At 43.2% G+C, this 26,012-nt stretch overlaps 1 protein-coding gene across 1 annotated transcript in view; it reads right to left on the bottom strand.

Moving 5' to 3' along the window:
• ADAMTS20 (ADAM metallopeptidase with thrombospondin type 1 motif 20) overlaps nt 1-26,012 on the bottom strand; it is a 411,884-nt gene that overhangs the window by 275,118 nt on the left and 110,754 nt on the right. The window contains exons 5-8 of the mRNA XM_075855030.1: nt 9,216-9,299; nt 7,522-7,646; nt 4,033-4,073; nt 38-143 (exon numbers count right to left, since the gene is read on the bottom strand). Of these exons, the coding sequence (XP_075711145.1) occupies nt 38-143; nt 4,033-4,073; nt 7,522-7,646; nt 9,216-9,299 (356 nt within the window). The remainder of the gene's footprint in view (nt 1-37; nt 144-4,032; nt 4,074-7,521; nt 7,647-9,215; nt 9,300-26,012) is intronic.

The raw sequence follows: 26,012 nt of genomic DNA, 5'->3' as shown, positions 1-26,012 counted from the left end.
AGGTAGCTTTTGTTAAGAAACTGAAAACAATACTTACACATGTCCCAGTTCATGTGCTATAGTGAATGCAGCACCTAAACCATTTTCCTCGCTGATAGAGCAACTCCGTTGAGAGTCACACATTGTACCTAGTTCCGCTAATCCTGTAATGCAAATGCAAACATATTTAAATACTTGATTTGACTATTCTACCAGTTTACATCATTATCGTTGTCTATCTTTAATCAACGTCCTTCACAAATGACAGCTCATTTAAGAGTGTAAGAATCTTTTAAAAACTATGTAGAATTGATCAATCTTTTACGACACATTTTTTCTTTTGTAAAATAAAATAACCCTGATAAAATACAAAATCGTACACCACAAACACTGTATGGTACATTTTCTGACATTTACAGAGATTTAGATTATTTGTATGGTTGCTGGTGGGGTATCACTAAAACCTTTAGTAATTTTAAAGCAGTGATAGTCAACCCCCATGTCCTTAAGATCCCAATAGAGTACATTACATTCAATGTCCGGTGTCCACTCTTTGAAGCGGAGAGGAGGCTACACGTGTGCACTCTATTATAGGAAAAGTGACAGCATATCTCTCAAATAGACAAAATAGGGACAGTATCCTACAGCACACTTCAGCACATTTTTGTGTCCTGTCTTTTTAAGTGCTTTCATGGCTTGCCGAAGGGTATGTTCACACGCAGTGTTTTCAGATGTAATTCGGGCGTTTTGCGCCTCGAATTACGCCTTAAAAAACACCCCTAATACGCCTACAAACATCTGCGCTTTCAATGGGTTTTACGGTGTTCTGTTCCCACGAGCCTGAATTTTATGTGTCGATGTCAAATTACGGCGTGTAAAAAGATGGCCACGAAAAAGAAGTGCATGTCACTTCTTGGGACATTTTTGGAGATGTTTTTCATTGACTCCATTGAAAAACAGCTCCAATAACGGCCGTAAAATACGCCGCGATAAACGTGAGTTGCTACAAAAACGTCTGAAATTCAGGAGCGGTTTTCGCCGGAAAACAGCTCCGTATTTTCAGACGTATTTTGCTAAGCCGTGTGAACATACCCGAACAGTGGCAGCTACAGAGAGCAAATGAAGTGGTAGTCACAGCACCTCATACAGTGACAGCCAACTGCCCCCCACAAAAAGTGATAAACAAAGAGCTCCAAAACACAGTGCCATCTCCATACTGCTCATATACAGTGCCTGCCACATGTCCTTCATATACAGTGCAGCTAGGAGACCTCTGTATTTCTAAAGATATTTAAACTACTATTAGTGACACTTCCACTGACTGTAATCGGATGATAGCGTGCAAGTGTCACATAGTCCTGTTACATTCAATAGCAGTGCTGTCAACATTACATTAGAGATGAAATGCAGAGAGTGCCTAGCTAAAAGCCACTCTAGCATTGTCAGGATAAGGCCGGAGCTACAGTGAGACTTTTTGTAGTGCTACTGATTTTTTTTATTTAATGTGTGTAAGATTGCCTACAACTCAATGGATTTCTTTGAACTGCAGCCGTAGCTTGATAGTTAACAGAAAATCAATAGTATTACAAAAAGTCTCAGTGTAGCCCAGGTCTAAGGGAGCACTCACATAACCATATTTTCAGTCCATGTTAGGTCTAAATATTTCCTGCCAAAAATGGAAGCAAATCCCATTAGAGAAAAGCAGAAAGGTTATCCTGCTTTGCTCTAAAGGTACCTGCTCACATGGACTAAACATTGACCATGGGGCGTAGCTAGGGGGGGAGCAGACGGGGCATGTGCCCCGGGCGCAACTTAGATGGGGGCGCCAGCGCCACCTCTTCCTGCACTATAATTGTACCTGTGTCTATAGGACACAGGTACAATTAGAAGCAATGAATGACAGGGCACGTTCCGTGCCCGGCTATTCAGCGCTTTTGCACCAGTGAAGATACTGGTACCTTTTGTACCAGTGAAGCTTCCGTCGAGGAAAGGCACTGATTGACAGGGAAAGTCATCCTGCTCAGCCAATCAGCGCCTTTCATAGACGCTTCGTTCAACCCCCAGGAGACCTGCGGAGAATAGAGCAGGTCTCCATTGCTGCCGGCCGGCGGGGGAACGGGATTAAGGTGAGTTAGAATTTTTTTTTTTTATTGTAATAAAAAAGTGTGTGGTTGTATGTACAGGGGGGACTTTATCTACGGAGGGGGGACTTTGTCTACACGAGGGGGCCTTTATCTACAAGGGGGACTTTATCTACGGGGGACTTTATCTACGGGGGGATTTATCTACACGCGGGGGGCTTTATCTATGGGGGGTGTCTCTACAGGGGGGGCTATATACTGGGGTGGGTTATCTATGGAGCACCATATACAGGGGTGGGCTATAGCTACAGGGGGGCTATATACAGGGGTCGGCGATCTATGGAGTATAGTATATAGCCCCCCTGTAGATATAGCCCACCCCTGTATATAGTGCTCCATAGATCGCCCACCCCTGTATATAGCCCCCCTGTAGATATAGCCCACCCCTGTATATAGTCCCCCTGTAGATATAGCCCACCCCTGTATATAGTATCCCACAAATAGCTCCCCCTATAGTGCTCCACAGAAAGCCCACCCCTGTATATAGCCCCCTTGTACATATAGTCCACCCCTGTATATAGTGCTTCACAGATAGCCCACCCCTATATATAGTATATACAGGGGTGGGCTATCTGTGGAGCACTATATACAGGGGTGGACTATCTAGTGGAGCACTATATACAGGGGTGGAATATATGTACAGGGGGCTATATACAGGGGTGGGCTATCTGTGAAACACTATATACAGGGGTGGACTACATGTGGAGAACTATATACAGGGGTGGGCTATATCTACAGGGGGGCTATATACAGGGGTGGTCTATCTGTGGAGCACTATATACAGGGGTGGGCTATATCTACAGGGGGCTATATACAGGGGTGGGCTATCTGTAGAGCACTATAGGGGGAGTTATTTGTGGGACACTATATACAGGGGTGGGCTATATGGGGGCACTATCTACACGGGGCTCTATGGGGGCACTATCTACAGGGGGCTCTATGGCAGACACTATCTACAGGGGGCACAGTGTGTGTGTGTGTGTGTGTGTGTGTGGGACACGGTGTATGGTGCTATTATAATTAAAGGTGCAGTGTATGGCGCTATTATATTTAGGGGCGTAGTGTGTGGTATAATGAGAACTTTATCTTTATTTATAGGTGTAGAAATGTTGGAAAAGTGAGAAGCTGAAGACATCTAAGCGGCAAACTGCAGAAATGGGCTGTGACCGGGAGAAGTTATTATAGAGGTCTGGACCAAATGGAGAAAAAGAACTAGAATCTGAGACGTCACCGGTGAGTCACTTAATGTAAATGTTTATTCTGCCTCTAATTAGTAATATAGTCAATGTATGATCTGCAGCGAGATGATGGGTGGTATGATTATGATAGGATTTATTTTTTGTGAAACAGCAACTCCCAGCATATCCTTACCATGGTTCGGGCCATGTTGGGAGCTGTAGTTTTACGCCGTATATGCCTATACGGCAGGGGTTGCACTAAATTGAGCTGTATTCGTGCTGGTGCTGTATATATGTAATGAGCTTGGTTCTGGAGCTGTATTTATGTACTGAGCACTATTCTGGTATTGTGTAGAGAACTATATTGCTTGTAAAATGTACAAATGTTTTTATGCTCGCGTTACATAAAAAGAAATGTGGAAAAGAAATGACACGTCGATTGGTAGAGAAAACAAACACGGCGAGGGGGAAGGAGATGTCGGGAAAGAGGTTGGGGGGGGCGCCAAACTGAATTTTTGCCCCGGGTGCTGGAGAACCTAGCTACGCCTCTGCATTGACCGGAAATATGGCTGTGAGAACACGCTTTGAAACGTCTAAGTGAGAAGAAAAAGAAAACGTTGGTTATTTTATTATATTTATATCAAGCCTTATCTAAAACCAACTTTTAAATTTTTGAAGCAGATAGTTGCTAACCAGAACACTATAAAATATCTCATAAAAACATAACCACTTACCTAAAGTATCACACTTATTACTGGCTCTGCATATATCTTCTCTATAGAAAAGAGTGTTCAAAAGAAAGTGAAGTATGCATCAGTAGTCAGTACAGGTAATATGTATGATAAACTATTGCTGGCTTGATTAGTAAGGGTCTAAACATAATCATGGACAAAGTAAAAAAAAAATATAGTACCAAAGTCATTGCCATCCTGTAAAAGTTGATCTCCACTATAACTGCAGAAGTCCTACTACTAGCAATATATCATTATGAGCAGTGGTTAGTAGATTCTGAGATTAATCAAAAATCTCCTACATCTTAGAAACAACATTTTAAACTAGAATAATAGCATAATCACAAGTTTTTAATACATTTTACCTTCTCAATTGCCTTCAGTTCTTCTGCCTGCTACATTTATGTTCAGCGGACATTAAAACCATTACAAACAATCTTTCTATGCCGTCCATTTGAAATCATACCAGTTCAGAGCAAAGTGCTTAAAGAGGCTCTGTCACCAGATTTTGCAACCCCTATCTCCTATTGCAGCAGATCGGCGCTGCAATGGAGATGAGTAACGTTTTTTGTTTTTTTTAAAAAGAGCATTTTTGGCCAAGTTATGACCATTTTTATATTTATGTAAATGAGGCTTTCTAAAGTACAACTGGGCGTGTTTACAGTAAAAGTACAACTGGGCGTGTATTGTGTTCGTTACATCGGGGCGTTTTTACTTCTTTTACTAGCTAGGCGTTGTGTATAGAAGTATCATCCACTTCTCTAAACATCGCCCAGCTTCTGGCAGTGCAGACACAGCGTGTTCTCGAGAGATCACGCTGTGACGTCACTCACTTCCTGCCCCAGGTCCTGCATCGTATCGGACGAGCGAGGACACATCGGCACCAGAGGCTACAGTTGATTCTGCAGCAGCATCAGCGTTTGCAGGTAAGTAGCTACATCGACTTACCTGCAAACGCTGATGCTGCAGAATCAACTGTAGCCTCTGGTGCCGATGTGTCCTCGCTCGTCCGACACGATGCAGGACCTGGGGCAGGAAGTGAGTAACGTCACAGCGTGATCTCTCGAGAACACGCTGTGTCTGCACTGTCAGAAGCTGGGCGTTGTTTAGAGAAGTGGATGATACTTCTATACACAACGCCCAGCTAGTAAAAGAAGTAAAAACGCCCCGATGTAACGAACACAATACACGCCCAGTTGTACTTTTACTGTAAACACGCCCAGTTGTACTTTAGAAAGCCTCATTTACATAAATATAAAAATGGTCATAACTTGGCCAAAAATGCTTGTTTTAAAAAAAACGAAACGTTACTCTTATCTCCATTGCAGCGCCGATCTGCTGCAATAGGAGATAGGGGTTGCAAAATCTGGTGACAGAGCTTCTTTAAAGGCTATATACACTTTTTGTATTATTATTAAATCAATGTCTTTTGTGTTTTTAAGCATTTTTTTTATTGACTTTTATTAAAAAAAATTTTTTACATTTTATGATACAGCTTCTATATATCCTGTATACATAGTAGCTATTTTGTTTTCTCACAGCCAATTCCATCAGTTCAGCTGGGCTGACGGCTTGGCTTAGAGCGGGTCCTGTGTGTCTGACTCACATCTAAGTTGATGAAAATACAAACCAAAATGCTGTGTATGTAGGCACTTTTATGAAAGCGCAGCATGCTGAAGGTATGGTGCTTTTTCAAACTTTTTTCTCCATATCCTTTTAAATTTAGGAATAGCTAGGAATTTCAGAGGTTATGTCATTACTTACAAAACAGGGTAGGTGGATTACCAGCCACTAGGACTAGCAACGACCCCTGAACAAATGGGGATAGGCATGAATGAAACATTTGAGTACTCCTGGTTATTGTTACTATATACTGTTGGGTTTGCTATATAAAGAATGAATGCAAGATACACATATTTGTTCAGATTTGATTACCACAACAAATGCTGTTATAATAAAGAAGAGAAATGCCACAGTGTGAAGAAAACTTTCAGAAATTGATGTTGATGTCATTTGATGATTGCAGTAAATAATGTACTGCATGTAATGACATTCCCAATAGAACAAAAAAGCACAGTATGAAAAACCATTGGCCCACATTACTAATGTTGTCTAATAGACAGCGTAAACAAAGACTAGTAGTGGTGGATGCTGCATGATAATTTTGCGGCATCTTGAATGACCTGCTAGACACTTTTCTGTTCCTTATAAGTTTTGATATGGCTTATTTTGTGCCATTTTTTTTCCTGCTAAGCCTCACCCCCTTTCCGTAAAACACTTTTAGGGCTTATTCAGACGAACGTAAAATACGCGCGTGCAACGCGCGTGATTTTCACGTGCGTTGCCCGTAGCTATATTAGACAATGGGGCCGTGCAGACATGGCAGCGTTTTTTGCGCAGCGTTGCTCCGTTGCAAAAAACTCACGACATGTCCGTTGATTCAGCGTTTTCAACGCATCACGCACCCATTGAAGTCAATGGGTGCGTGAAAACCACGCATGTCGCACGGAAGCACTTCCGTGCGAACTGCGTGTTTGCGCAACAGCTGTCAAAAGGATGAATGTAAACAGAAAAGCACCACGTGCTTTTCTGTTTCCGAACATCCAAACGGAGTGTCTTTGCGATTAGCGAACCCCGACAACCGAAGCTAACTTCACCGGGTTCGGCCAAACTCGTTTTGGCCGAACCCGGCAAAAAAAATTCCGGTCCGCGACGTCGGGAGACATTCACTGTGCATGGTGCTGAAAGAGTTAAACTGTTTCAGCACCATGGACAGTGACTTGCGATCCCAAAATACATGAACATGTAAAAAAAAACGAAGTTCTAACTTACCGATTACTCCTGTCTCCTTCCTGCAGTCCGACCTCCCGGGATGACACTTCAGTTCAAGTGACAGCTCCAGCCAATCACAGGCCAAGCACAGGCTGCAGCCAATCACAGGCTGCAGCGGTCACTTGGACTGCCGCGTCATCCAGGGAGGTGGGGCTCGATGTCAAGAGAGGCGCGTCACCAAGGACGCGTCACCAAGGACGCGTCACCAAGGCAACGGCCGGGAAGTTCTCGGTAAGTAGGAACTTTATCTTTTTTTGAACAGGTTTTTCGCTGTTGTGTTCGGCATTCACTGTCGAGGGTGCTGAAAGATTTAGCTCTTTCAGCACCTTGGACAGTGACGGGCGTCGACAAGCCTCATCTCTATGATGCCGGCTGCACGAAAATCACGCAGCCGCGCATCAGACACGGATGACACTCGCAGCTGTCAAATAGTGTTTGCGCGCGCAAAACGCTGCGTTGTTTGCGCGCGCAAAAACGCAACGCTCGTGTGAATCCGGCCTTAAAGTGTCTAATAATGTGCAAATATCAAAATTGCGCCAAACTTAAACAAATTTGGCGCATTTTTTACATTTTCTAGACCTATTACTTTCAAATGTCTTTAGATACAAAAAGGAAAGATTGTGACACAATTTATCGGTAACACAATTTGATAAATGATACCTGGTAAGAAGAACAGCCGTATCATAGTGGGAAGGATGAGAGTCATCAGGAATATTTTGTGTTCTTTGCCAGACACAAAAATTATGAAGTGTTGTAGCTGCATTGAAGCTGATTACTGGTCCATCCTGTACAATACAAAAGATAACAAATTTTTTAAAATCTGTTACATATAGCACAGGTGCATTATTGTTTCTGATTTACTCTGCAGCCCATGTACACTGAAAATCATGCAACTACTTCTGACAAGGCATGTAGAAGGGCTTTAGGGCATGTGCACACACAAAATTAAAGACGTCAGAAAATACAGAGCTGTTTTTAAGGGAAAACAGCTTCTGATTTTCAGACGTTTTTTAAGCCACTCGTGTTTTTCGCTGCGTTTTTTACGGCCGTCTTTGGAGCTGTATTTCTATAGAGTCAATGAAAAACGGCTCCAAAAAACGGCTCAAGAAGTCACCTGCACTTCCGTTGGAACAGAACACAGTTTTTCCCATTGAAATCAATGGGCAGATGTTTGGATGCGTTCTGCTTCCGATTTTTCGGCTGTTTCTTGGACATTTATGGTCCGAAAAACGGCCGAAAATAAGCCGTGTGAACATACCCTTACACTTTTAAAATGCTTGTTGGCACAAACCGACACCAGCAAGGGCTCCTTTTTGGTTTTTTTTGTTATGTGGCCCCTTGACTTAGCACAACCTCGAAGATAATTTATTGTTTTCAAACATCACCACTAGGGCTGGGCAATTAATCAAAAAATAATAGAAATTCAGCGCAATTAATCAACATCATCTTGCGAATTTCGGTTTTATCAATTATTTTTTTCCCGGTTTAAACTGTATCTGCATCTTCAGGACGCAGATACAGTTTAATCCATTGGTAGAGCAGTGGACTCTACCATTCACTATGTATCGCCGGACGCGAGGCAGTGACGTCATCGCGACTGTGTGCTCCTGACGCAGATCTCCATTCGCCGTTGGAACGGGGTTAGGTGAGTATGTATATTATTATTTTTATCCGGCACTATTGAGGGCCGCTTTATACTGTGTGGGGTACAGCTATAGGGGCATTATATTGTGTGGAAGTCAGTTATAGGGGCATTATACTATGTAGAGGCAGCTATGGGGGCATTATACTGTGGGGGGGGGGGTAGTTATGGGCATTGTGGGGGGGCAGTTATGGGGCATTATACTGTGTAGAGGTCAGTTATGGGGGCATTTTACTGTGTGGAGGGCAGATATGGGGGCATTATACGGTGTGGAGGACCGTTATGGGGGCATTATACTCTGTGGCGGCAGCAATGGGGGCATTATACTGTGTGGAGGGCAACTATAGGGGTATTATACTGTGTGTTGGGGTAGTTGTAGGGGCATTATAATGTGTGGGGGCAGCTATTGGACAATATACTGTGTGGGGGCAATGTCAGGGGGTATATTATATACAGCAGGCTCAGGGGATACATTTTTTATTCAATAGCGTAGCATGCAAATACGCGGAGTGGTATGAAAAAAGGGGTGTGGCCCAAATAATCGTTCAATAATCGTAATCAAGGTTACATGTTCAATTAATCGTGATTTTGATTTAGGTCATAATTGCCCAGTCCTAATCAGCACTATATATTACTATTCAATTATATTATTGCTGGGAAATTTAGAATCACCATTACAACTTCAAAACAAAAACAATTATGAATATCATACCTGTTCATTGTGAATTACTATTAGCTTTATAATCAAGATATTTATGAGATTTCCAATGCTTGGATCTTTATAGATAGCAGCAACCTAGTAGTAAAAAATTTAATATGGATTAGATAAATGGTTAACTTAACTGGTCACAATCCAAAAGTGTCTCATTAGACAAGTCAACTATTAGGTAACTATGCTCCTATTCAAGTGAAAAGGAGCAGAGCTGAAGTTCCTCAAAACGTCTGCTATGCAGTGGTCGGAGACATCTGCTCCCAGCTCCAACAACTGCAAATCATTTACAACATCCGGCGGCTGGAGGCAGCTGGTCGGTCAGTGTTCGGGTGTCGGACCCCCACCGATCATATACTGAAGACCTTTCCGGTGGATAGGTCATCAGTTGTCCGGTCATGGACAACTCCTTTACATTAAAATGGATTGTCCTCTGACGACACAAATTTTACTTTTATAAATCATCAGGCAGATTATAAGTAATGGTACACATAAAATGGTAGCGACACAAACAAAGTGATTGCACTCAACTGTTACCGATACTCCCATTCAGCTTTATGAATAGAGATTTTCTCGTCTTGCTCTCTGGATAAGAACAAGGAATTGGGGACCCTCATTCTTGTTAACAGCAGTGGGTTCCAAAGATTGGACCCCCATCTGACTTTTATGACCTGTGTGAATGATGTGTTATAAATCTTAAAAGGGGTTGTCGTTGGATAATATCTTTAATGACCTGGCCTGCCAAAGTAAAATACTTAGCTTTCTAACATTACATTGAGGCTGGGTTCACACACCCTATTTACGGACGTAATTCGGGCGTTTTAACCTCGAATTACGTCCGAAAATACGGCACCAAAGCGTCGGCAAACATCTGCCCATTCATTTGAATGGGCTTTACGATGTTCTGTGCTGACGGTCATTTTTTTTAATGCCCGCGTCAAAGAAGTGCCTGTCACTTCTTGAGACGTAATTGGAGCCGTTTTCCATTGACACCATGGAAAAACAGCTCCAATTACGTCCGTAATGGACGCAGCGAAAAGCGCCTGCACTTGCCATTAAGTCTGAAATGCCGGAGCTGTTTTCTCCTGAAAACAGCTCCGTAATTTCAGCCGTAACGGAGCCTGCCGTGTGAACATACCCTTACAGTCTTAAGTCTGATGCAATCTGATTTTGCCTTGTGATGGCCCTCCTGTCTGCCTCAGTCATCTCAACTTAATGACTTATTACAGTTTACACATAAGACAAATAATAAATGTGCAGGGTATATAAAGGTGGCAATAAAGATAAACCAGGTGATCTGCTATGCTGTTAAATGTGAACAATTTGATCACCTGAAAAAACTTGACATATGACAATTAAAGTAGTTAAAGGGAACTTTACACCATGTCATTTTACGTCCAATATTCTGTGCTAATTAATTTCATTATATATTTTTTTAGATGTCAGCTCAGTTATTCTAAAACAGCTCCAAATCTCCTGTTAAGACATAGAGGTAAATATGTGCTAAAATCGACAACTTTTCTCTTTTGAAAAGTGGCACGAAAAGTGGGCAGGGTTTAACGGGAGGGGGCGTGAACGATAGCTGTCCAACAAATTCATTCTGTTTAAAGCCAGAAAATGGAGAAAATCTATGTCTGCTAATAGCAGCCATAGATTTTATTTTTTGGCTTGAGCACAGCCCAAGATGCGCCAAATTTATTAAGAGGCATGCTTTGGCACATTTTACTCAAATACGCTTCAGATTAAAACTGGTGTACGAAATGCCAGTCTTAATAAATCTTCCCCTATGTCTATAGGGGGATTTGAATCTCTACACATGTGATACATCTGCAAATTACTGCAATTCAGCTGCAATGAAATAGACCTTAAGGCCAGGTTCCCACATAGCGTAAATGCTGCAGAATTCCCAAAATGGAATTCAGTGCGGAAATTCCGCAGCATTTACAGTTGACACAAAGTGAATGAGATTTAGAAAACATTCATAAATTGACCTGCTGTGTGGATTTTAAATCCGCAGCACGTCAATATTTGCTGCGTTTTCGTTGCTTTTCTGTTGCGGGTTTTCTCCATTGAATTCAATGGGGATGAAAAACCTGCAAATAAATAGCCAAGTGTTGCGACTTTTACAGCTGATTCACAGAGATTCCGCTGCAAAAATCGCAACTTAGAAAACAAAAAAAAGCTTATACTTACAACCCCGACGCTTTCTTCTTTTTTTCTTCGGGCGGGTCTCCTGGGATGACATTTCAGGCTGCAGAGGTCACATGGCCTGCAGCATAATCCCTGGAGAACGGACTGCACATCAATGGTGGGACACGTCGCCATGACTAGGGCCGGGGTAAGTATGAACAGTTTTTTTTAGCGCCCCTTTCTGCAGCTGAAATGTGCTGCGAGTTCAGAGTCAGATACGCTCCATACTTTTATGCAGCGTATCAGCCTAAGGGTTTACTCATACGCATGCGTTTTCACCTAGGCATACGTTTTTCGTTGTGGTTTTCGGCCACGCAGTAAAAACCGGGGCAAAACCACAATGTGTGAACACACCCTAAAAGAGTGAGGGTATGTTCACACGCTAGCTGGCTTTTACGGCTGAAATGACAGCCTGTTTTCAGAAGAAAACAGCTGCGTCGTTTCAGCCGTAAATGCTCCTCCTCGTAATATACGAGGCGTCTGTGACGCTCGTATATCTTGAGCTGCTCTTCATTGAGTTCAATGAAGAACGGCTCAAATTACGTTGCAAAGAAGTGTCCTACACTTCTTTGCCGAGGCAGTCAATTTACGCGTCGTCGTTTGACAGCTGTCAAACGACGACGCGTAAATTACAGGTCGTCTGCACAATACGTCGGCAAACCCATTCAAGTGAATGGGCAGATGTTTGCCAACGTATTGTAGCCCTATTTTCAGACGTAAAACGAGGCATAATACGCCTCGTTTACGTCTGAAAATAGGTCGTGTGAACCCAGCCTAAAGACCATAAAGATATACAGCTACCAAGGTAAAATACATACGCAAAGTATCCCTAAAAATGTTCACACAGAGTTTTTTGCAGGGAGAATTTCTGCCTCAAAATCCCGTTTGGAAGTTTGAGGCAGATTTTCCTCTGCCTGCACGCTGATTTTCGCTGCGTTTTTCGCCCGCGGCTATTGAGAGCCGCGGGCATAAAACGCAGCGAAATACGCTTTCTCTACCTGCCATTGAAGTCAATGGGAGGTCAGAGGCGGAAACGCCCGAAGATAGGGAATGTCACTTCTTTCTCCCGCGAGGCGGTTTTACCGCTCGCGGGAGAAAACCGCCCCCGCCTCCCATTGAAATCAACGGGAGGCATTTTTGGGCCGTTTTTGACGAGTTTTTTGGCGCTGTTTCCGCGTCAAAAAACTCGTCAAAAAAACTCTGTGTGAACATAGCCTTAGTCTTTAGTTTTGAAATAAATAAATCATATTTCTGTAAATGACATGTGAGACACATTTTAATAATGCAGTTGAATAGAAACTTGTTTATGAGTTTACTATATTATTTAGTAATTTTTATTTGTATAGAGAAAACAGATTTAGATTACCAAGTTTTTTTTATTTATTTTTTAAAGACTCTTAAACGAGGGTGTGTGCAGGCTGCTCAACACAAGTGATCATATCAACTATCACACAACATTCCTCTTGGCACACAACATAGCATCCATATATAGAAACCATTTACTCATACTAGTATCAGAAAATAAACCATGGAATTCTATTTCAAATGTAGTGGGCTTACACATGGAGAAACCACAAAGCCTATGATAAGGCTTACAACATTCATCAGAATCAGGCTGTTGCTGTTTGGAGCTGACTTTTTGTCTCCCACTTGTCACTAGGGTCTATTTTTTATGGTTTCATTCACAAATAGTCTTTTAGATCCTATTGCATCCTGCATGTGCAATGACAAAAAAGTTTACATTGTAAGGGCAGATACAGACGGACGTTGCGTTTTTGCGCGCGCAAACAACGCGGAGTTTTGCGCGTGCAAAAACCATTTGACAGCTGCGTGTGTCATCCGTGTATGATGCGCGGCTGCGTGATTTTCGCGCAGCCGCCATCATAGAGATGAGGCTAGTCGACGCCCGTCACTGTCCAAGGTGCTGAAAGAGCTAACTATTTCAGCACCCTCAACAGTGAATGCCGAACACAATATCGAAAAACCTGTTGAAAAAAAAGAAAAAGTTCGTACTTACCGAGAACTTCCCGGCCGTTGCCTTGGTGACGCGTCCTTGGTGACGCGCCTCTCGACATCGGGCCCCATCTCCCTGGATGACGCGCCAGTCCATGTGACCGCTGCAGCCTGTGCTTGGCCTGTAATTGGCTGGAGCTTTCACTTGGACTGAATTGTCATCCCGGGAGGTCAGACTGGAGGAAGAAGCCGGGAGTTATCGGTAAGTCAGAACTTAGTTTTTTTTTACAGGTTCATGTTTATTGGGATCGGTAGTCACTGTCCATGGTGCTGAAACAGTTTAACTCTTTCAGCACCCTGGACAGTGACTATCTCCGGACGTCGCGTACCGGAAATTTTTTTGCCGGGTTCGGCCAAAACGAGTTTGGCCGAACCCGGTGAAGTTCGGTTCGATTGTCCAGGTTCGCTCATCTCAAAGACACTCCATTTGGATGTTTGGAAACAGAAAAGCACGTGGTGCTTTTCTGGTTACATTCATCCTTTTGACAGCTGGTGCGCTGTTTCAGTCGGTTCGCACGGAAGTGCTTCCGTGCGACCTGCGTGGTTTTCACGCACCCATTGACTTCAATGGGTGTGTGATGCGCAAAATACGCGGAGATATTGAACCTGTCGCGCTTTTTGCGCAGCTGACAAACGCTGCGCAAAAAGCACGGACTGTCTGTACTGCCCCATAGACTTGTATTGGTCTGTGCGTGGCGTGTGAAAACAACGCGGCCCGCACGGACCGAATACACGCTCGTGTGAATCCCCCCTAATGATAAGTTGATGTGCGCATGTTCTGTATAGATGGAGGGTGTGCCCTCCATTTGATGATTTCATTCTTTTGGACTCAGTGAACATCAGTTTGACACAGATTTAGACCTTGATAAAAATATATAAAATAATACTAGTTGTGTCAAATGATGAAGCCCCTCCCTATCACAACTAATACTAAATACTTAGCTTTTCAGAATTCTTGCTTAATGAAACTAAAAATTAAAGGCCTTTATTTTTTGTGCAATATATATATACAAATATATATATATATGTTTGTGTGTGTGTGTGTGTGTGTGTGTGTGTGTGTGTGTGTGTGTGTGTGTATATATACATATATATAAGAATCATTATTTGCAGATATTTTTTCATCATTGTTTAGAAAAATTGTACATGTATTGTTTTATTTTATTTAAAGGGGTTGTCCCATGAGGACTAGATTATTATATTATGTCATGATGTTATATTATATGCTATCAGGACATATGGACATCATAAATGGGGGTTCCCTCCTCAGGACCACCCTCTATGAGCTAGAATGGAGAGACTCTCTGAACAAAAGGCTCCCATTCTGGCAGACTCAAGGTGTCCTTGTATTACAAGGACGGTTATCCATCTGGATGGCTGCCATGTAACACTACAGTTCCCCTGCAGCGGCCGCTACAGAGGAAATGCCTGGCTGGCCACGGCTTCCCCTGGCAAAATCAGCTGTTTGCCGTGTGATGGGAGCAGGACCCGGGCGATCGGCTGATTGCCCCAGGGACCACATTTTAAAGGGGATTGTGTCACGACCAGCAGGTTTTTGGACCCACTGGGCTACGGATCGGCGTAGGGCCACCTCTAGGGGAGTTGTCTAAGCATCCTCCCGGTCGTCACCCTTTAACCCCTCTACAGGGATCTGGTCTTCGCTGCGGGGAGACTGCCAGGTCGCTAGCTCCTGAGGTGGTCCCGAAGGAGTAGCTGCTAGACAAAAAGAAGCTAGGCAGAGACAGACAGATGGTATCTTGGTGGTAGTAGACAGGAATTGGATTACCGGTAGCAGGCTGGTGCCGTATTGCTGGAAGCACGCTGGTGCCGAAATGCTGGAAGCACGCTGGTCCTGGATTGCTGGAAGCACGCTGGTGCCGGATTGCTGGAAGCACGCTGGTGTCGGATTGCTGGAAGCACGCTGATGTCGGATTGCTGGAAGCACGCTGGTGCCGGAATGATGGAAGCACGCTGGTGCTGGATTGAAGGAAGCATGCTGGTACCGGATTGATGGAAGCATGCTGGTGCCAGATTGCTGAAAGCACGCTTGTGCCGGATTGCTGGAAGCATGCTGGTGTCGGATTGCTGAAAGCACGCTGGTGCCGGATTGATGGAAGCACAATGGTGCCGGATTGATGGAAGCATGCTGGTGCCAGATTGCTGGAAGCAAGCTGGTGCCGAATTGCTAGAAGCACGATGGTGCTGGAAGCACGCTGGTGCTGGATTGCTGGAAGCACGCTGGTGCCGGATTGCTGGAAGCACGCTGGTGCCGGATTGCTGCAAGCACCCAGAGGGCACGGGATACCAACAGGTAACAGACTCTGGATACAGGATACCAATAGTTAACAGACTCAGAATACAGGATACGGAACCTTCGCAGGATAGCACTAGGTTTGTCAAACTTTGCTCAGGAACTGGGAAAAGGGGCAGGGTCACTTATAAGGACCAGGGTGTGCAAGGATAGGTTGGGGACATTTTTTTTTTTTTTCATATTCAAAGATTTTTATTGGTTTTAATACAAACAGGTACAAACACAGTTAGTGTGTCCCCACAATAGAGAGAACATGGCAGATGAGGGCACAGCCCAAACATGAGGGTGAACATCACATCCTATAGAAAGCGCAAAGTACCATAGGAGTCTAAGGAGAAAGGAGCATTGCTTTTGAGAGAATAAAAATACCACAGTTCAGCTTCTCATACGTCCTAGAATGCAATGGCAATACTGGGTGAGCGCAATCACAGGAAGCCGATGACCATTTAAGACATGTAGTGGTTCAGAGCGCACAAGATCCGGTAGGTGCACGAATAGGGTCCCAACCCAATTACGTAGTAAAGAAATATTCGGCACACAAAGTGATGATTTTAGCAAATCTTTCGGTTTTATTTTATCAAAAATTGATGCCTGAGGTTTAGCGCTGCGTAGATTAGTAGCAGTTTACTGCTTTCTTATGGCGCCATAAGAAAGCAGTGAACTGCTACTAATCTACGCAGCGCCAACGACTGGATGAACCAGACACCAGGAGATACAAGTGCCTGATGAAGGTCTAATATACGACCGAAACGTCGCACTAAACCTCTGGCATCAATTTTTGATAAAATAAAATGGAAAGACCATTTAAGACAGACACAAGAAGGGAAGGAGAAGGAAAAGATAGAATGGGAAACAAACAAGGGCAAAGAAGAGACAAGGGGGGCGGGTTCATGGTGAGACTTGACTCCGGTTCCGGATTATCATGAGTAAATAAGAAGCAGCTATGCACCTTGCAGAAACATGATTGGAACAAGCAAACCCCCATACATCTGTATGTAGTCCCCGCCCCGAGAAAGTCCCATGGGAGAGGATATGGAGTGCATCTCAAGTCACTACATTCCAGTAGGTGGAAGAAGAAAGGAACATAAGGCATGGAGACCAAGAGTCCTTGTATCTGGTAGAAGCAGCAGCAGAATGAGCCAGAAGGTGCTCCATTCGCTGCAGTAAGGCAACCCCCTGGAACCACTCATCCTACGGGGAATAACTGATTTGGCAGCTTGGAGGAGGTGTCTAAGTAGACAGCGTTTGTAAATGGGTAATGGCATAGGGAACATGAATAGAAGGGCCGCCTCGGGTGAGCTAGGGACCAAGACCCAAGTGACATCTAATAAAATTTGGAGAACCGCCTCCCAGAAACTCTGTAAGGAGGGACAACTCCATCAAATATGAGACATGCTTCCCCCTGTTGCCCCACAGCGCTAGCACGTGTCGGATACAGACAGGTACCATTTATGCAGGGCAGTGGGCACCCGATACCACCTAGAAATAATTTTATAGCTAGTTTCCTGAGCTCGTATGGCTATCGAAGCTTTCTGGGAAAGGGAAAAACATTGTCTCCATTGTGCATCGGAGAATGTTGCTTTCAATTCTGTCTCCCAAGCCCTGCAGTAGGATGGGAGATGAGGGGATTGCTGGGAGAGTCGTATTTTATAGAGCATGGAAATGGCGTGCGCAGGGGACAGAGTGGAGACACCTAAGCGCTCGAAGTCAGTAAGTGGCCGGTGAGGGTGTGCCTGTCGCTTAACAACATTATAGAAATGTTTTAACTGGGCGTATTCGAATATGTGACGTGGTGAAGGCGTATCAGCTGGGCAGATAGTGGCTAAGGGGAGTAGAGAGGAATCAGAGAGGACCTGAGTGAAGAATATGGGATTGGCGGGAGACCTACCCAGGAAGGAAAGACGCGCCTCCCCAGCAGGAAAGGCAGGGTTGTCAGTAATAGGGGTCAGTGGACCCAGTGGGTCAACCAGTGAGCCCCCAACCCCAGAGGACCGCAGTGCAAAGAGGGTATGGAGAACAACAAAGGAGGCGGGAGTCTGTCTATTACCAGGCAAGATCCATGGCAGAGTAGACGAGTGCAGAGCTGATCGGCCAGACGAACCCAAAGTTTAGAGTCAGGATTATGAAAGAAGTCGAGAACACGAGCAAGAGTCGACGCCAGATAATAAAGCCAACAGTCCGGCAGACCAACCCCACCCGCGTCCCTGGAGCGAGTAAGAATTGTCCTACTCAGACGGGGACGACCCGTTGGCCATATGAAGGATCCAAAACATTGTTGGACACATAGCCAATAAGAGGATGGGATGGAGACAGGGATCGTCTGCAGGAGGTACAGCAACCTGGGGAGGAGTGACATTTTAATAATGTTGATACTGCCAAACCAGGAGAATTCCCTTTTATGCCCAGAGGCGAGATCTGTGCGAAATTTGGCTAGTAAAGGGGCGAAGTTATAGGCAAACAGTTGTGAGAGATCAGAGTTTATATGTGCGCCCAAATATGTTATACCCTTAGCAGGCCAGGAGAAAGGGAAATTACTTTTGAGGAGTGATAGTGTTGCGGATGGGAGGGAGACATTCAAAGCCTCAGACTTGGAGAAGTTAATCTTAAAATTGGACCATGTTCCAAAACTGGACAGCTCGGACATCAACGAGGGAAGAGATATTTACGGGTTCGTGAGATAAACCAATAGGTCATCAGCAAATGCAGAGCACTTATATTCTGTCCCGCCTATGAGAATACCGTTAATATCCGTGCTGTTCCGAATAGAGGCCATGAGATACTCCATAACGAGGACATACAACAAAGGGGATAAGGGCAGCCTTGCCTGGTGTCATTATGAATAGCAAATGGCGCAGAGAGGGAGCCGTTTATTTTTAATTGGGCAGATCGTAAATGATAAAGGGCCATACTTTACTCACAAAGGAAGGTTCGAGTCCTATATGTTGAAGAGTTTGGTGAAGGGCGGGCCAAGATATCCTGTCAAACGCCTTTTTGGCATCTAGAGACAGAATCATGAGGGGGATGTGGTGAGTCTGGGCATGATGGATAATATCAAAGGTTTTAAGGGTATTATCACGCGCCTCCCGACCAGGCACGAATCCCACCTGATCTGGATGTACTAAGTTAGGGAGATGTTTATTCAATCTGTTCGCTAACAATTTGGCATACATTTTTAGGTCAGGTTGGGGACATTTTTACTGGTGCACACTACAGGTACAGTCAAGGAGGAGGAGGAGGAGAAGCCAGAGAGCAGAGAGCTCCGGTGTCCCTGGGAAGGTAGAAGCATGCGGGGATGCACAGTCCTGCGGTCGCAGCTGTCGGTAAGAGGTGGATGCCGGGGGTACCGGTACCAGTACGTCCTGTATTGCAGTTCTTTAAGGCACCGGGACATACCGGTGCGCCCTGGCTCACAAGGTGACAGGCACAGTAAGACTGCTGTGATTGGTCCCCTGCCGGCGATCGCGGTGATTGGTAAGTCACAGTAGACTCACCAATCACAGCTCCTTGAGAACGTGTATGTGATGGAACTGGCTCAGAAGCTGAGCCAGCGCCATCACCGCTGGGTGTTGGCTGTATATTACAGCCGACACCCCGCTGTAACGGCTAGGACAGGAGCTAGCCTCCAATCCGGCCAATTAACCCCTTAGATGCAGTAATCAAAAGCGATCGCTGCATCTAGGTAGTTTCAAGCACGGCGGCACCCCTGATGGTTGCCATGCCCGCGGGTGTCTGCTGTTTGTCACAGCTGACATCCTGCCCTAACGGCCAGGACCAGAGCTAGGCTCTGATCCGGCCGATTAACCCCTTAGGTGTTGCGACCAAAAGCGATCGCTGCATCTAGGTGGTTAGATGGCTGCTATGGCAACTGGAGGCCTAATAATGGCCTCCTAGTATGGAAGCCTACTAGGCCCCAACGGGAGGCAAAACCTAATAGGCTTGCAGTCAGTGAACAGCTGACAGCTCTAATACACTGCACTATGTAGGTAGTGCAGTGTATTAGAACAGCGATCAGGGCTTCATCCCTTCAAGTCCCCTAGTGGGACAAAAAAAAAGTTAATAAAAATGTTGTAAAAAAGTTAAAAAATAAAGTTTCACGTTAAAGAAACAATAATCGCCATTTTACCCATAATAAGTCTTTTATTAAAGGGAAAAACAGAAAACATAAAAAAAAAATACACATATTTGGTATCATCGCGTCCGTAACAACCCGAACGATAAAAATATCCCACTATTTTACCCGCACGGTGAACACCGTAAAAAAATAAAATAAAAGACTATTCCAGAATCTCAGTTTTTTAGTCACTACCCCTCCCAAAACAGAATAAAAAAAAGTTATCTAAACGTTGCATGTACCCCAAAATTATACGATTAAAAACTACAACCCGTCCCGCAAAAAAACAAACCCGTCCACAGCATTTTTGACGGAAAAATAAAAAAGTTATGGCTTTCAGAATATGGCGACACAAAAAATAAATAATTTTAAACAAAAGTGATTTTATTGTGCAGACAGCTACATAGCATAAAGAAACTATATACACATGGTATCGTCGTAATCGTATTGACCCGCAGAATAAGGTAAAATTGTCATTTATAGTGCATGGTGAACACCGTAAAAAAAAACAAAAAACGTCAGAATTGCTGTTTATGGACACTTTGATTGCCAAAAGAGGAAATGAAAACTGATCAAAAAAATCACATGTACCCCAAAATGGTACCAATGAAAACTACAGATTGTCCCGCAACAAATAAGCCCTCACACAGCTCTGGTGGAGAAAAAAAAAAGTTCTGGCTCTCAGAATATGGCAAAGCAAAATGTGCAGAGTGTCCAAAAGCGGATAAGTATTTTTTTATTTATCAGTGTGACACTGGCCACATATCTATGAATTATAATTTATTTACCGCATTATTATACCCTCTTAATATGCTATGATGTACTCCGCACAGCTTACATATGCCCCCACATCATAAACTGAAATACCAGCAAAACCCCAAACAGAACAACTGCCACTAAGCAAAATCTGTGCTCCAAAAGCCAAATGGCGCTCCCTCCCTTCTGTGCCCTACAACAGTCCCTACAGCCCTACGTCCACATATATGGCGTCGTCATACCCGGGTAAACCCGCTTAACAGTTTGAGGTATTTGTCTACAGTGGTACGAACTGGGCACAACATATTGTGAACTAAAATGGCATATACCATTTTCACTTTGCACCATCCACTGAGCGCTCGTTTGGGTAACAAATTGTATAACAAATTCTGTGTTGTTTGTTTTCCTATTACCCCTTGTGAAAATAAAAATTGGGAGAAAACTTACATATTTTTGGGGAAATATGGGGTCACTTTTGGGGGGTTTCCACAGTTTTGGTCCCTCCAGGGCGTTGCAAACACGAAATGGCACTGAAAAGTATTCCAGCAAAATCTGCTCTCCAAGCTCCAAATGGTGCTCCATCCCTAGTGAGCCCTGCTGTGGGTCCAAACAGCAGTTTATTACCACATATGGGGCATTGCCGTAATCGGTGGAAGATGCTTTACAAATGTTGGGGTGCATTTTCTCATTTTATTCCTTGTAAAAATTACAAATTTCTACGTTTTTTTTTTAGAAAAAAGTAGATTTTCATTTTTACAAACTAATTCCAATAAGTTTAGCAAAAAAGCTGTGGGGTCAAAATGCTAACTATACCACTAGATAAATTTCTTAAGTGGTGTAGTTTCCAAAATGGGCTCACTTTTGGGAGGTTTCCACTGTTTTGGCACCACAAGACCTCTTCAAACCTGACATGGTGCCTAAAATATATTCTAAAAAAAAGAAGGCACCAAAATCCACTAGGTGCTCCTTTGCTTCTGAGACCATAATTTCAGTTCACTAGGGACACATGTGAGATATTTCTAAAAACTGCAGAATTTGGGCAATAAATATTGAGTTGCGTTTCTCTGGTAAAACTTTCTGTGTTAAAGAAAATAATGTATTACCAATACATTTTGGCAAAAAAAACATGAACATTTTAACTTTTACCTCTACTTTGCTTTAATTCCTGTGAAACGCCTAAAGGGTTAAGAAACTTTCTGAATGATGTTTTGAATACTATGAGGGGCCTAGTATTTAAAATGGGGTGATTTATGGGGATTTTCTAATATGTAAGGCCCTCAAAGCCACTTCAGAACGTAACTAGTCTCTGAAAATATAGTCTTTTGAAATTTTCTTGAAAATGTGAGAAATTGCTGCTAAAGTTAGAAGCCTTGTAACGTCCTAGAAATATAAAAGGACTTTTAAAAAACGATGCCAACATAAAGTAAACATATGGGAACTGTTAACTAGTAACTATTTTGTGTGGTATTACTATCTATGTCTTACAAGCAAATACATTTAAATTTAAAAAATAAAAATTTTTACACATTTTCTCAGAATTTTGGTGTTTTTCACAAATAAACACTGAATATATCGACCAAATTTTACAACTAACATAAAGTACATTGTGTCACGAGAAAACAATCTCAGAATCGCTTAGATACATAAAGGCATTCCAGAGTTATTACCACATAAACTGACACGTCAGGTTTGAAAAAGCGTACCTGTCTCCTTAAGGCCAAAACAGGCTGTGTTCTTAACACTTTAATGACCAGTCTATTTTAGATCTTAATGACCAAGCCATTTTTTACGTTTTTCCATCGTCTCATTCAAAGAGCTATAAATTTTTTATTTTTGCGTCGACATAGCTATATAAGGCCTTATTTTTTGCGGGACAAGTTGTAATTTTTAATAGCACCATTTTCGGGTACGTAGAATTTATAGATTAACTTTTATTAACTTTTTTTGGGGGGGAATAGAAAAAAAACTGAAATTTCCCACTCTTTTCTTTGCGTCCTAAACTTACGTTGTTTACCGTGTGGTATAAATAACACAATAACTATATTCAGCTGGTTGTTGTGATTACAACGACACCAAATTTGTATAGATTTTGTATGTTTTACTACTTTTAGGCTGGGTTCACACGACCATGTTACGTCCGTAATGTACGGAACGTAATTCGGCCGGAAGACCCGGACCGAACACAGTGCAGGGAGCCGGGCTCCTAGCATCATAGTGATGTACGACGCTAGGAGTCCCTGCTTCTGCGTGGAACTACTGTCCCGTACTGTCATCATGATTACAGTACGGGACAGTTGTCCTGCAGCGAGGCAGGGACTCCTAGCATCGTACATCACTATGATGCTAGGAGCCCGGCTCCCTGCACTGTGTTCGGTCCGGGTCTTCCGGCCGAAAAACATTCCGTACATTACGGACGTAACATGGTCGTGTGAACCCAGCCTAAAAGTAGTAAAACATACAAAATCGATACAAATTTGGTGTCGTTGTAATCACAACAACCAGCTGAATATAGTTATTGTGTTATTTATACCACACGGTAAACAACGTAAGTTTAGGACGCAAAGAAAAGTGTGGGAAATTTCAGTTTTTTTTCTATTCCCCCCCAAAAAAAGTTAATAAAAGTTAATCTAAAAAGTTGTCTTTTTTACCGCACGGTGAAGGCCATAAAACGAAACCCAAAAAACAATGGAGGAATAGCAGTTATTTCCAATTTCACCCCACAAATAATTTTATTTTAAGTTTCCCAGTACATTATATGGTACTTTAAATGGTGTCAATAGAAACTACAACTCTTCCCGCAAAAAATAAGCCCCCACACCACTCTATTGATGGAAAAATACAAAAGTTAGGGTATGTTCACACGCACTAATTACAGACGTAATTCGGGCGTTTTTGCCCCGAATTACGTCCGAAAAATGCGCCTCGATAGCGTTGACAAACATCTGCCCATTGAAAGCAATGGGCTGACGTTTGTCTGTTCACACGAGGCGTATATTTACGCGCCGCTGTCAAATGACGGCGCGTAAATAGACGCCCGCGTCAAAGAAGTGACCTGTCACTTCTTTGGGCGTAATTGGAGCCGTTATTCATTGACTCCAATGAATAGCAGCGCCAATTACGTCCGTAACTGACGCGTCGTTCAAGCTCCTGCACATGCCGTTACGGCTGAAATTACGGGGATGTTTCCTCCTGAAAACATCCCCGTAATTTCAGCCATTACGGACGCTGTCGTGTGAACATACCCTTATGGTGTTTGGAAGGCGGGGAGTGAAAAACTAAAATGGAAAAGCAAAAAAGGATCAGTCCCGCAAAGGTTAATTAATTTCTAATAAAACAAAAAAATTATTACCACATGGGGGGTATTGTCATTCTCGGGAGAGATTGCGTTACAAATGATGGGTGGCGTTTTCTCCTTTATCACTTGTGAAAATGAAAAAAGTCAACATTTTAGTGGACAAAAATGTTGATATTCATTTTCACGGCCTAATTCCACTAAATTCTGCAAAAAACCTGTGGGATCAACATGCTAACTATACCCCTAGAAAAATTCCTTAAAGGGTGTAGTTTCCCAAATGGGGTCACTTTTGGGGTGTTTCCACTGTTTTGGTACCTCCAGTGCATTGCAAACGCGACTTCATGGCACTGAAAACCAATCCAGCAAAATCTGCTCTCCAAAATCCAAATGGCGCTCCTTCCCTTCCGAGACCTGTTGTGGATCCCAACAGCAGTTTATTACCACATATGGGGTATTTCCGTAATCGGGAGAAGATGCTTTACAAATGTTGGGGTGCATTTTCTTTATTCCTTGTAAATATTACACATTTCTATGTTTTTTCAGAACAAAAGTAGATTTTCATTTTCACAGACTAACTCCAATAAATATAGCAAAATACCTGTGGGGTCAAAATGTTAACTATACAACTAGATAAATTCCTTGAGGGGTGTAGTTTCCAAAATAAGGTCACTTTTGGGGGGTTTCCACTGTTTTGGCACCACAAGGCCTCTTCAAACCTGACATGGTGCCTAAAATACACTACCGTTCAAAAGTTTGGGGTCACCCAGACAGTTTTGTGTTTTCCATGAAAACTCACACTTATATTTATCAAATGAGTTGCAAAATGAATAGGAAATATAGTCAAGACATTGACAAGGTTAGAAATAATGATTTTTATTTCAAATAATAATTTTCTTCTTCAAACTTTGCTTTCGTCAAAGAATGCTCCATTTGCAGCAATTACAGCATTGCAGACCTTTGGCATTCTAGCTTTTAATTTGCTGAGTTAATCGGGAGAAATTTTACCCCATGCTTCCAGAAGCCCCTCCCACAAGTTGGATTGGCTTGATGGGCACTTCTTGCATACCATACGGTCAAGCTGCTCCCACAACAGCTCTATGTGGTTGAGATCTGGTGACTGCGCTGGCCACTCCATTACAGATTGAATAGCAGCTGCCTGCTTCTTCCCTAAATAGTTCTTGCATAATTTGGAGGTGTGCTTTGGGTCATTGTCCTGTTGTAGGATGAAATTGGCTCCAATCAAGCGCTGTCCACAGGGTATGGCATGGCGTTGCAAAATGCAGTGATAGCCTTCCTTATTCAAAATCCCTTTTACCTTGTACAAATCTCCCACTTTACCAGCACCAAAGCAACCCCAGACCATCACATTACCTCCACCATGCTTGACATATGGCGTCAGGCACTCTTCCAGCATCTTTTCAGTTGTTCTGCGTCTCACAAATGTTCTTCTGTGTGATCCAAACACCTCAAACTTCGATTCGTCTGTCCATAACACTTTTTTCCAATCTTCCTCTGTCCAATGTCTGTGTGCTTTTGCCCATATTAATCTTTTCCTTTTATTAGCCAGTCTCAGATATGGCTTTTTCTTTGCCACTCTGCCCTGAAGGCCAGCATCCCGGAGTCGCCTCTTCACTGTAGATGTTGACACTGGCGTTTTGTGGGTACTATTTAATGAAGCTGCCACTTGAGGACCTGTGAGGCGTCTATTTCTCAAACTAGAGACTCTACTGTACTTGTCTTGTTGCTCAGTTGTGCAGCGGGGCCTCCCACTTCTCTTTCTACTCTGGTTAGAGCCTGTTTGTGCTGTCCTCTGAAGGGAGTAGTACACACCATTTTAAGAAATCTTCAGTTTCTTGGCAATTTCTCACATGGAATAGCCTTCATTTCTAAGAACAAGAATAGACTGTCGAGTTTCACATGAAAGTTCTCTTTTTCTAGCCATTTTGAGAGTTTAATCGAACCCACAAATGTAATGCTCCAGATTCTCAACTAGCTCAAAGGAAGGTCAGTTTTATAGCTCCTCTAAACAGCAAAACTGTTTACAGCGGTGCTAACATAATTGCACAAGGGTTTTCAAGTGTTTTCTAATCATCCATTAGCCTTCTAACACAGTTAGCAAACACA

The sequence above is a fragment of the Rhinoderma darwinii genome, chromosome 3, assembly GCF_050947455.1.
Source record: "Rhinoderma darwinii isolate aRhiDar2 chromosome 3, aRhiDar2.hap1, whole genome shotgun sequence".
In the NCBI taxonomy this organism is placed as follows: Eukaryota; Metazoa; Chordata; class Amphibia; order Anura; family Rhinodermatidae; genus Rhinoderma; species Rhinoderma darwinii.
This window is presented reverse-complemented; position numbering and strand designations above follow the sequence as displayed.